This window comes from Sinocyclocheilus anshuiensis, unplaced genomic scaffold (assembly GCF_001515605.1).
Source record: "Sinocyclocheilus anshuiensis isolate Anshui unplaced genomic scaffold, SAMN03320099.WGS_v1.1 scaffold2584, whole genome shotgun sequence".
Lineage (NCBI taxonomy): Eukaryota > Metazoa > Chordata > Actinopteri > Cypriniformes > Cyprinidae > Sinocyclocheilus > Sinocyclocheilus anshuiensis.
The window spans coordinates 84,085-97,248 of NW_015541360.1; the positions used below are offsets into that span (position 1 = coordinate 84,085).

At 36.3% G+C, this 13,164-nt stretch overlaps 1 protein-coding gene across 2 annotated transcripts in view; it reads left to right on the forward strand.

The window, feature by feature from the left end:
* LOC107690805 (egl nine homolog 1-like) overlaps nucleotides 1-10,862 on the forward strand; it is a 24,560-nt gene extending 13,698 nt beyond the window's left edge. Inside the window, exons 2-5 of one of the 2 annotated variants that reach the window (XM_016489218.1) lie at nucleotides 2,629-2,748; nucleotides 8,554-8,690; nucleotides 8,825-8,892; nucleotides 10,194-10,862. In XM_016489218.1, the coding sequence (XP_016344704.1) occupies nucleotides 2,629-2,748; nucleotides 8,554-8,690; nucleotides 8,825-8,892; nucleotides 10,194-10,249 (381 nt within the window). In that variant the 3' untranslated portion in view covers nucleotides 10,250-10,862. The remainder of the gene's footprint in view (nucleotides 1-2,628; nucleotides 2,749-8,553; nucleotides 8,691-8,824; nucleotides 8,893-10,193) is intronic. The other variant, XM_016489219.1, reaches the window with a different exon arrangement.
* The last annotated feature ends 2,302 nt before the right edge of the window (nucleotides 10,863-13,164 follow it).

Genomic DNA, 13,164 nt, shown 5'->3' on the forward strand with positions numbered 1-13,164 from the left:
ACAATCCCTGCCGGTACGAGACTCGAACCCACAACCTTTGGGTTACGAGTCCGACTCTCTAACCAGTAGGCCACAACTTCCCCATTTGATTTATAGCTTGTCTTTGTTGAATAATACAGAACATAAAGGGCTTTAAAAAATAATTGCATATTAAATCGCAATATTGGTTAAAAAAATAAAATCGCAATTTGATTATTTTCCAAAATCGTTCAGTCCTATAATTAACACAGTGAAGACTAATTAATTCACACAATGTATGTAGCATTTCTTATTTATTGTAGTTTTTTGTCCTATTGCTTGCAATTAGTTTCTTGTCCTTATTTCATCACTGTTTATTTATCTTCAGTGAGCTTGAGTTTTTTGGGGGGGTGGTTTTGTCTCTTTTTAGGCTTGTATTAGTTTGATATTGACATTGGTGACAAGGATTATGAAAAACAAGCAGATGAGTCCAGGATGCGAACGCAACACGTTTTTCTAATAACGTTTTCTATGGGTAAAACACTTTACGCGTTAAACGCATTGCGTTCTTATTATGGGCTCATCTCCTTGTCTGTATATAGTATGAATTACTAATAATGTGTATACTGAGTTTGGTCTTTTAAAAACACTCTCAATTAACACATTAAGCCAGGTTAAGCATTTTAGAATGTCCCTGTCAGGGTTGCGTTTGTTACTATAGCAACAGTAGTGTCACGAATTCGGTCCATGGACTTCCGTTTATTCACCACCAGAGGTCACCCTTTCCATTACATTGACTCTCGCACAACACAAACTGTTGCATAGCACCCCGGACTACATATCCCATCATTCTTTGCACGATCAGTGATTTAGGTCTTAAGAGAGAGTAAACCGCTGAAAAAGAAAGCGCATATGTAACGGTAAATTGGATCTGGACTTCGGTCTTAAACGGGAAGCTGTCCAATGTTCGTTCTGCCTGCCATTCATATTAATCAAACAACAGTGAGAGAAAATCTCTTTTTAGGCTTGTATTAGTTTGATATTGACATTGGTAAGAAGGATTATGAAAATTCTATGATATCAAAGATTTTAATATCATAAAAACCTTTTTAAAAGAAAAAACATAACTATATTGTGATATATATCGTTACCGTGATATAAAATTAGTCATATCGCCCACCCCTAATCAGTATTATTGTTAGTTTTTTCCAATTTTTTACAGAAACACTGAATGACCAAAAAAAGCACCAGCACCAGGATGCGAACGCAACACGTTTTTCTAATAACGTTTTCTATGGGTAAAACACTTTACGCGTTAAACGCATTGCGTTCTTATTATGGGCTCATCTCCTTGTCTGTATATAGTATGAATTACTAATAATGTGTATACTGAGTTTGGTCTTTTAAAAACACTCTCAATTAACGCATTAGGGCGTTCACACTTGGCATCTTTTTTGACAAGAAAAAGTTGACGAGCGCTTTTTTTAGTAAAATAAAAAGCTTGCAGCGTTTTCGTTACAAATAGCAGCCGAGGGCGTCTTTTGTTGCTATAACAACAGCTGCAACAGTAGCCTAGCGCTATATGCTGCAGAAATGTCGAGAAAGAGTAAAAAGTTGGCTCTTGCGTTGCCTTTTGAAGTTAACGGGGAGGTGAATGTCAGTTCACAACGATGTTTGTGGGAGCACGACATTATACGGGGAAGGAAACAGTATGGTGCTTACAACAATTTAGTCCAGGAGCACCGGTTGAATGATGCACGGTTTGTGGCATATTTTAGACTAAGTTAGATACAGTTTTGTGCTCATATCATACAACTCCTTGTGCTCCGAAACTAGTACAAACTAATCTACTGGCTATCTTTTCCATTTTTCTTGTTGTTTTTGTTGTTATGGAAATGACTCGCCACTCGCTTGTCATTGGTCAGCTGTCAAAAAGGCGCTTGACGTAGGGCGTTTTTTCCCAAAAAGTTTAACTTTTTTTAACTTGAAAAGATGCTCTGAGCTGCAGAAAAAGACGCCGGCGGTGGCGTTTTAAAAAGCGCTCAGGACTTTTTTGAAAACACGGTTTACTCCATAGGATTATAATGTAAAAAAGACGCTGGCATCTTCAAAAAAGACGCCAAGTATGAACATAGCCTTAAGCCAGGTAAAACATTTTAGAATGTCCCTGTCAAGGTTGCGTTCGTTACTATAGCAACAGTAGACTCACGATGCATTGTATTTAAAAAAAACAATCAATCATTGTTAAAAGAAGAACCACTTTTGTTATGTCGAAATCACAAGAAAATTAAGTCGTGATAATGAGAAAACAACTTTGGTTATGTTGGGAAAATTAAGTCATGAATGATCACGAGAAAACAAAAAAGAAAAGATGATAATGCATGGCCGCTTAAACTCATTAATCATTAAGTTAAATAGATGGAATTTTTAACGTTTAACTTGTAAAATATTTATACATTGTGGTAGTATTTGCAGAAACTTAAATGTATTGAATTTGTATTTATTAATAAAAAGAATGGAAAACAAAACATGTTTTTTTTTAACTAGTATTTAGGGCAAAACATTTTTTGGATTAAAAGTGTGGGATATGATGCTTACATATGAAAACTAAAAGAGCAAAAATGCATAAAAAATGCGTGTAACTGACCGTTTTGGTTGTTTTATTCACAGGCGATGGTGGCGTGTTATCCGGGGAAAGGCACTGGTTATGTGCGCCATGTGGACAACCCAAACGGCGATGGGAGATGTATCACATGCATATATTACCTTAATAAGAATTGGGATGCCAAGGTACGCAAGTCATCTGTAACATCAAAAGTTTTGACTTAATGTTAGAAGAGTATGATTTGAACAAATCTTGCAATCTGACTTTTAATTTGAGCAATGATGTTTGGTCCATATTGCACCCTATTCTGGAAGATTTTATGGCCTTTTTAAAGCATGCTGATTGTCCAGCGTCTGCATACGTGCCGGTACGCCTGCATCATTTCAGCCTAATCCCATTAACCTAGGCGATTGTAATCTCCAGAGAAAACCAGGAGGAGAAATCCTAAAACAGCTCACGAGTCACGCAAATGAGACACGAGACTTGTTAAAAGAGAAAACGATGGTGCTGCTCGCACCCGAACCATGCAATTAATGCAGTTTACTTTTTTTTATCAACATTTCAACCACTTATAACATAAACATAACCAAACCAACTAACAAACAATGCCCATCTTTTACAATGCTAGTGACAAAAAAAAAAAAAAAGTGCATTATGACACACCAAAACTCAAAATATTACTTAAAGAAACATCGATAAAATCCAGGTATGGAGTCCAAACTTGAGGAAAAGCTTCAGTAGACATATGAGTAACACAAGTTAAGAATTCTAAGGGAATCATTTCCCTAATAATCTTGTGCCATCCTTTCAAGGATGGGGGTTTGTCTCTGATCCAAGTTAACAAAATATTTTTTCTGGCAGCAAAGGCTAGAATTTCAAATAGACGACTGTTTAATTTGTTCAGCAAGTGTCCAACTGGGAGACCTAAAATCAAAGACAAGGGGTCCAACTGTAGCTCAAGTCTAAACATACGGCTCATGCAAATAACAACTTTTGACCAATAAGCTCTAATTACTGGACAGTTCCATAATAAATGGGTGTAACCTCCCACTTCCACCTTACATTTAACACATAATGGTGAATTGCTTGAGTCAAACTTGCTTCTAAGAAGCAGTGTGATATGCAATTTCTGCACAATTCTGAGCTGAATAGCTTTGGCCCAATTGTAAATAGAGATCTTATTTGCCTGACTCCAGACCAGTTCCCATTCCTCCTCTGTGATGGTCAATTGAAACTCCGCCTCCCATAATCTTCTAAGATCCTGGGTGTTCACCACTTCGTATGAGCATAGGGCATTATAAAAGTACGTGATCTGCTTACATGATAGTGGATTCAGCAGAATTTTCTCTATAACTGACGTGGAGGAGTTAGTTACAAGAGTAGTACTTTTAAAAATATAATCCCTTATTTGAAGAAATCTAAAGAAATTAAATCTGGGCAGCTTATATTTTACAACCAAATCTTCAAAAGACATTAAAGAACCTTCATTAAACAAATCACAAAGTCTGCATATCCCATAAGTGTTCCAAGTTTTAAAACCGGAATCTGAGAGACTAGGCAAAAACTCTGGGTTATTGTAAATGGGGGTTATAGAAGAAGACAAGTCAGCCCTGCCCTCTATCTTACGTATAATAGAGTAGGCCTGCCACGTATTACATACAATTCTGTTATTACATAATGCCCTAATTACCTTAAAACTTCTAAGAAATAATAGATTTTGTAGAGGGCAAGGTGACTGTGAAGCCTCTAAATCAAGCCAAATAGATTTAGGGTCCTCTTTAAAGGGGTCATCTGATGCTACATGCACTTTTACAAGCTGTTTGTACTGAAATGTGTGTTAACTTGGCAGTGTGTGTACACAACCACCCTATAACGATAAAAATCCACCCAGTGTTTTTTTATTTATTTACTAAAATCTTTACCCCTTTCTCAAATCGAGACGATATCAGATGCCTGTCTGTGTGACGTCACACAGACAGGCCCCTCCCACGATAGTTTGATTGACAGTAGCGTTTCAGCACAGACTGGAGTGCATTCGGCTATGAATCTGAGCTGACAGGCCAATTGGTATTTTCTAACAGATTTGGCAAATCTAAGCCCCCCGAAGCAATTTAGAAAATTTTAGTCTTGGCTTCCGCTTATTCCATATAAATGAACTAAGCCATCCGTTTAATTCCTTAATTCTTTTATTCGGCAATAAGATTGGTATCATCTGTAGTGGATAAAGAAGCCTGGGCATTATATTCATCTTACCTACAGCAATCCTGCCAAGCCAGGAGAGAGGAAGATATGACCATCTAATTATATTGTTACGAATTTTATCCAACAGTGGGATAAAATTGACTTTGGACAATTGATAGATCATGGGGGTAATATTAATTCCTAAATATGTAAAACCAGATTCCAAAATCTTAAAATGGAAAGGAAAAATATTAATTACACGTGTGCTTGGGTGTCTTAAATGCAAAGCAACAGATTTGGAGAAATGTATTTTATACCCTGAGAAATTCCCAAATGAATTAATAATATCCACTAAACTTGGCACTGAAGATTAAAAATTTGAAAGAAAAAGCAGAATATCTTTGGCATAAGGGGAGATTTTATGCTCTTTAGCACCTACCGACACCACAGACACGGTCATCTCTCCTCTAATTGCCTGAGCCAGCGGCTCTATCGCTAAAGCAAAAAGCAACGGGAAACGGGGACAACCCTGTCTAGTGCCCCGAAACAGAGGAAAGTTGTCCAACCTATAACCATTAGTAACCACGGCTGCAGTCGGTGCGGAATAAAGTAAACAAACCCAACGAATAAAGTTGTCACCAAGGCCAAACCTTTCTCAACTGTAAAATAAATAAGGCCACTCCACACGGTTGAAGGCCTTCTCCGCATCTAAAGATTAGATAAGGGTGTCAATATTGCAATTATCAGATAGCTCAAGGACATTAAGAAGCCGTCTAATGTTGTTACTAGAACTTCTACCCTTAATGAAGCCTGTTTGGTCTTCATCAATTAAAGATGGAAGTATTTTCTCCAATCGTAATGCGAGGATTTTGGAGAGCAGCTTTAAATCTACGTTCAACAAAGAAATTGGTCTGTAGGACCCACATTCCTCCAGGTCTTTCCCTTTTTCTAAAACAAGAGAGATATTGGCCTCTCTAAGTGACTGAGGCAACTTACTCGTCATAAAAGAATGGTCATACATAGCTAATAAGGGATCTATTAACAAGTGCTCAAACTCTTTATACACTTTGCTCCCTAGACCATCCGGACCTGGAGACTTACCAGATTGCAACCTACGTAAAGCCACTAAGGCTTCCTCCTTTGAAATGGGGGCGTTCATGACCATTCTTTGTTCATCAGATATACTAGGGAGTGTTAAGCTATCAAAAAAAGTTTTCATAGCAGTATGTAATGTTCAGAATGATATAAATCAGAATAAAACTGCTTAAATGTAGAATTAATAACCACAGAATCGAATGATTGTTCCCTAATAGAGCTAATGAATTGTGGACTAAATTTATTCTTCAATAAACAAGATAAATACTTATTAGGTTTATTTCCGTGTTCATTCAATCTTTGCTTTGAAAATAATATTTTAGTGTTGGCCTGCTGCGATAACAGTGAGTCCAGGGAGGCACGTATTGCACTCAGTTTCTCCAGATTAACAGGAGAAGTATCATTTATGTGATCTTCAGTAGCAGTTTTGAGTTCTAGTTCCAAGGGCTCCTGCTTCTCTACTTGTTTCCGTTTTTTTTGTAATGGAATAAGATATGACTAGTCCTCTGATGTAGGCTTTACAAGTCTCCCATAACAGGGATGCATCATTGATCGACTCTGAAATAATTGACCAAAAAATCTTGAATTCAGCATTAAGATGCGAAAGAAACGTGTTATCTTTAAGCAATAGTGTGTTGAATCTCCAGCGCTTAGTAGATTTTGAAGGTCCTCCTACTAACATGTCCAGTGTTACCATAGCATGATCGGAAACTACAATAAACCTTTTTAGAACACCGCAGGAAAAAAAAAAATACAATAGCTGCAATTCACAGCATTTTCAAGTGTGCTTCCCTGATGATTTTGCGCTGTTGGGCATACGTGAGCATTCACTATGTACCTGCATAAAGCGTGTGTTCAGCTCCCCAGAGCGAAACGTGCAGTGCGTGCGGATCGTACGTGTGAAAGGTTAATTCTCACATCCTCAGCAGTCTGCTCCCTGCGCTCGCGTACGGCTCTTTATCCAGCATGTGGCCTTTTCCTCTCGTCCCTCTTCAGGAAGGCCGCGCTCCGCCGCCGTTTCCTATCCTAACCTCCTGCAGACCTGGCCTCTCATTGTTTCTGTCGCTCTGTTATTTCTGCTAATGGAATTTATCATTATCACTAAAAAAGCTCCAGTCACGCACTTCTGAGTCGACTGTATTGTCAGTAGTCACGTTAGTCTAATATGACTGATAACTGCATTAGAGACAAAGCTGGAAAAGCTACAATTACTTTTACAGTAATGCATTTACAACGAAAGTCTATGGGCCAAAACATTTAAGGGAGTTTAAATGCAAGAATGTGAAGCTTGTAGTTTGTTGCAGCATCTGATTTTAAGCTTTATTTAAAATTTGACATTGTTTTACACAGATAACATCAGTAATTTGCTTGTAAATCTCTCCTTATGCTGAATAGTATCACCAAATCTTAGATTCAGTCTTTTTGTAATTTTGTTTTCATTAAATTCGCACAGGTTTTTGTATTGATCTGAGCTCATGCACCTCAGTTTGGGAGTGAAAAAATCATTATTTGTGGATAGTTTTAGCAATGTTCAATTAAAAAGGTGCATGAGCTCTGATCAATGAGGCCTATGATTAATCAGTTCCAAAAAGAAATATTGAATCCAAGATTTGGTAATAATATAGAATAATGAGTAGGGTTGGGTCTCGAAGGAATGTTATCAATTGCAATTATGCTTCCAATTCTGCTTAGCGATTCCGATTCTTATCGATTCCAATTTTCGATTCCAATGTGGTTAAAAAAATGAAGTCAAACATTTAGATATCAAGCTTATTCATTTTGTGTCTCTTTTTGCAAAACATTTAATTGCTGCTGAATACCACGAACAAAAATCAAAAGGCTACATAAAAACTGGACTCGTTCAAGAGCTGTTTGTGTGCAAAATAGAGCTGCACGATTCTGGATAAATTTAGACTTTTAAATTTTTTTTTTATTTTTATGGAGGCTGTAGTTCTCTCACAATTCTGTAGAAAGAATATTAGACAACTAAACAAAATCTCATGGAATTTATGAATGGAATGATTCAATGACTCGATCAAGATTTACTTGTTTCATTACTGGATGAATCAGTGTTTTTGAATGAATCCCTTGAATTAATGATTCAAAGACAAATGCATTTTTAACAGTCTCTTTTAGCCACCTAAAAAATAAAAGATGTGCACACAGGAATTGATAGGTGGAAATTAATTTTTAATTATCCAATTCCTGACCTTAAGTATCCGATTCTGGAATTGGAATTGATTTTTGGATTCCCAACCCTAATAATGAGAGATCGGCAAGCAAATTTTTGTAGGTCAGTCATTTTTGACCAGGGACACCACAAGTCTAAAAATCCTAAAAAATAAAAATAAAAAAACCCAGTTTTGGGGGGGTTGTAATACCCTGTGTGAGCAAAGTCATTAAGTTTTAGTCAAATGTGATAACACTGACTAGCAATTTCTGGAAAACGAAAATCATCTGTCAAATTGACTGGAACACAACATACTTCCATTTCAAGTGCTCTTCTGTAAACACAATTTTTGCCCATTTTTACAAACGGATTATTTTCAAACAAATTATCTTCCGTGCTAATTGACATTATAGTCTGTATTTTACATGTAATCACACTAATTGTGTGTTGTGGGTATTTTCACAAAGAGAATTTTAAGTATTTAGGTTTTGTCTAATGATAAACCTGATCTCATAATTGATTTCTGTGTTATTCGTGTCTTCAGGCAAATGGGGGCGTACTGCGGATATTTCCAGAGGGCAAAGCACAGTTTGCAGACATTGAACCCAAATTTGACCGCTTGATTTTATTCTGGTCTGATAGACGAAACCCTCATGAGGTCCAGCCTGCGTATGCAACAAGGTTATCATCATCATCATCATTAATGAAGCACATGACAAACACACTCTACACATGCAATTAATTTTCTTCTCACATTATGTTTTTGGTCTAGTCCTGTTTTTTGTCTCATAAACTTTGTCTTTCTCATTGTGTAGATATGCCATTACCGTGTGGTATTTTGATGCTAATGAGCGGGAGAAAGCTAAAGAAAAGTACCTAACAGGTAAGCTCATAGTTCACCCAAAAATAAAAAAAGTTGTTATTATTTTCTGTGGAACACAAAAGAGAGATTTATGCAGTCTTCATTTTGACAGTTCAAACCACAGAAGGCCATCTAAGATGTAGATGAGTTTCAGATTTGGAGAAATGTTGCATTCCATCACTTGCTCACCAATGGATGCTCTGCAGTGAATGGGTGCCGTCAGAATGAGAGTCCAGACAGCTGATAAAAACATCACAATAATCCACAAGTAATCCACACCACTCCAGTCCATCAATAAATGTCTTGAGAAGCCAAAAGCTGCGTGTTTGTAAAAATCAAGTCCATTGTTAATGTAGAAAATTCTGCTGTGCTCTGATTGGTTGACTGAGTCCTGATAAGAACACCTGTGGCCTCTTACTAATCAAGCCTCTGTCTCAATGTGTTCGTGTGTGTGAGAAGCCGTCTCTCTACTCATACATGGCCTGTGTGGAATTGTTGTTGTTGTTGTTGACAATAAATCAACAATTACCAGCACTTGTAACCATGGAAATGTCTACTCCTACATGTTGAGAAAATAAACTGGAAACATGAGATTGATGACTGAATGAGTTTTAATGGATTCACCATTCCGGTAGCAATAGCCAAACCAGCCTAATATTCCTTCCAATTTTCTATAGTTAAGGTGTTTCAACTTCAGACCATTGCTAAAATATGAGTCCTCTGTCCATAATATTGCTTTCACTAGAAAAAAAAAAAAAAGTTGTCTTGTCTGAATCAGGAGAGAAATATGCACAGATCAAGCAATGTTTACAGGCCAAAATAAATATGTGGGTGGATTTGGATGTCAGAGACAACAGGAGATTAACTTTTTCACTGGAGGAAGCGTTATTATTGATTACAGACTCTATTTTAGCCGGAAGCAACAGTTTCAAGTTAAAACATCTTAATAATGGATTTCTTTCTGATAAACACGCAGCTTTTGTTTTCTCCAGACGTTAACTGATGGACTGGAGTGGTGTGGATTACGTGTGGATTATTGTGATGTTTTTATCAGCTGTTTGGACTCTCATTCTGACGGCACCCATTCACTGCAGAGCATCCATTGCTGAGACACTGATGCAATGCTACATTTCTCCAAATCTGATGAAGAAACAAACTCATCTACATCTTGGATGGCCTGAGGGTGAGGACATTTTCAGCAAATTTTCATTTCTCAAAACCAAACAAGCACATATTTTGTGCAAGTTAACAATAAAAATTGTGTCAAAATTCTGAAGGTAATGTTAGCTCTCTTTCCTTCTTATGGTTGTCTTTTTGGAAAGGTGCTGGTGAGAAAGGAGTGAAGGTGGAGCTAAACAAGCCGTCTGAACCAAGCTAATCAAATTATCATTAATCTGGACTTTTCTTGGTTACCAGCTGCGTGGAAGAAAAGAAGAGTCAGAAAAGGCAACGGGTGTCCGTGACGAAGCAAGAGAAAGGAGTGGAAGATTGAATTAATGGAGATTTAAAACTCTGCAGAAATCAACCACAGTTCCCAGAAAACCAGCTAATTTTAAATATGACTCTGTTGGTTTAATTTCAGTTTTAAAAAGGTACAGTACTCTGTATTACATTTACATTAATGCCTCTCATGTGACTGGAGTCACTGTGCCTCTGAGGAATGTTTAAAAAGCCTTTTGCTTTTGTTTCTGGGACGAGTTTCTGCATTTTGACCTGATCTTTGTTAATCAAACTGCACATGTTCTCTATGCATGTTATTTATTTCTCATCACTGCTTCAGTTCTGATCAGATTGTCTGTTCATATTGAAATACACCCAATGCCAGCGAGGTAGTGAACTTTCGGCATGTTTATTCAGGACTGTGAGCTGGCAGATGCATCATGGGAATGTCATGTGCAATTCTACAGCTTTACTTTCTTACATGCACTAGGTCAGTGCAAGTCCAGTATTGAACGTTATTGTCTGTCATGACCTGCACGGTATTGTCTAATTTTGACAACAATTAAAGACTGTTTGCTTTATAGACATTGTTTCTCTTTTTACAATATTCTGAAACAATTATAACAATTAGATGTTCTGTTTGTGTGTGTGTGCTGTCAAAGTAAAGTCATGTGCTTGAATTGAATTTAGCACTTATATAAACTGAATGTCATCTCTACTATTTTATCATAAGCAAGACCATCTGCTGGTATTTAATTAAAAAAAACATTATTCTAGGATACTTAGTAATTTTACATCAAATGTCTGCAAAATATTTTAAATATTGAACAGCAGAATATTAAGTGGATACATTTTTTTGGAATTAGAATCATGGGGCTTTAACAAAGATTTACATAAATGGAGATCTCACTTTTTTCTGCATTCAGCCACATAGGTTGTCTGTCATGACCTGCACGGTATTGTCTAATTTCGACAACATTAAAGACTGTTTGCTTTATAGACATTGTTTCTCTTTTTAAAATATTCTGAAACAATTATAACAATTAGATGTTCTGTTTGTGTGTGTGTGCTGTCAAAGTAAAGTCATGTGCTTGAATTGAATTTAGCACTTATATAAACTGAATGTCATCTCTACTATTTTATCATAAGCAAGACCATCTGCTGGTATTTAATTAAAAAAAACATTATTCTAGGATACTTAGTAATTTTACATCAAATGTCTGCAAAATATTTTAAATATTGAACAGCAGAATATTAAGTGGATACATTTTTTTGGAATTAGAATCATGGGGCTTTAACAAAGATTTACATAAATGGAGATCTCACTTTTTTCTGCATTCAGCCACATAGGTTTCGGCAAGCATTATAAATAAATTTCTGATGTACTAAACGCGAGACGTTTATTGTTATCTTCAATTACTGCTGCACTAATTGTGATATTTGTTACATGGTGCAGGAAACCCGTTTTTAGCAATTACTTTAAATGAGGAATAGCTACAAAAATTGAGCAACTGCGCCACTTTGTGGTCACGATGGTAATGTCAAAACTTCAACAGGGTATGTGCAGAATTTTTTTGTCAAATTTAAGACTTTTTAAGACCGTTTTAAAGACCTGCAATTATGTCTATACAGAACAAAACACTACAATCTCAGATTCCTGTACCCAATTAAAGAGGCTGTGACACACATTAAACAGTTATTACACTATTAAACAGGTTAACAAAAAGCAAGTTTAAAATGTATGGTTATGTAGCCTACTAATTGTCACACTAATTAGTGGTCGCTCGATATTGGATTTTGCCGATACTATAATGTGTTTAATAACGCAATAAAAAGATCGTGATGACGCTAGTAAAATCCATTTAATGAATCTTTTTAGTCTTTCCTTCCTGTAGCCTACAGGTCGCCCAGATAGAAGCCCCAAGGTTTTACATTTAATTAAATGCCACATACAATTTACTGTGCATCCAAAATAAAAATATATCATATCCATTGATACAACACCACAGAAACTTTGGGACTCTTGTTTTGAACTGTTTTATTAATTTGATCGATCGAACGACTCGCGGTTAATTTATAATTCTCGCAGTGCTTTGTAGCTACTTTACTGAGCTCTAGTTTCATTCGTTTTTGTATATCCTTGTATAGAAGAAACTGCCATATGATTAGCATGTTTGTCTTTTTACAAGTAGACTAATGTTTCATATTAACCATTTAAGAATCGACTTCACCAGAGCTGTATGTTTTAATTCCATAGACCAATTTAGAGTAGACGTCACAGTTACGTCACTTGCAGCTGCATGCGCATAGTGGTTTCAGAAAAACACTGGGAACAAGTGGAGATAAATGGGTAAAATCCATGGAATAAAAGAAAAAAATGTTTTTGTGCCTTTTGATGTCAAGATCGGAATGCAAATAATTTTTTATAGAATACTGTCGTCATTTGAAGCTAAACGCAGACGTTTAAATGGACATACTATGGATGAAAACTGCTATGATTACTCTACTTTTAAAGCATAAATTCGATTTAAACAATAGGTCTACATCATATTCACATACGCTATTCATAGGGGACGTATTGTATTAGCCCTACAGTTACAGCATGAAATATTATTTAAACCTTACTATTAACATTTCTACGTAACATTTATTTACTTTATCTCACAATTCTGACTTTTTTTTTTCTCGCAAATGCAAGTTTATATCTCCTAATTCGGACTTTATAACTCGACTTCACTCAAAAATAGTGAGTTTGTCAAATCTGAGGGAATAAAGCCAGAAGAGCCGAGGGGAAAAGAGAGAATGACGAGTTGTTTTTCCTTATTAGAATTGTGAGATATAATCTCGGAATTG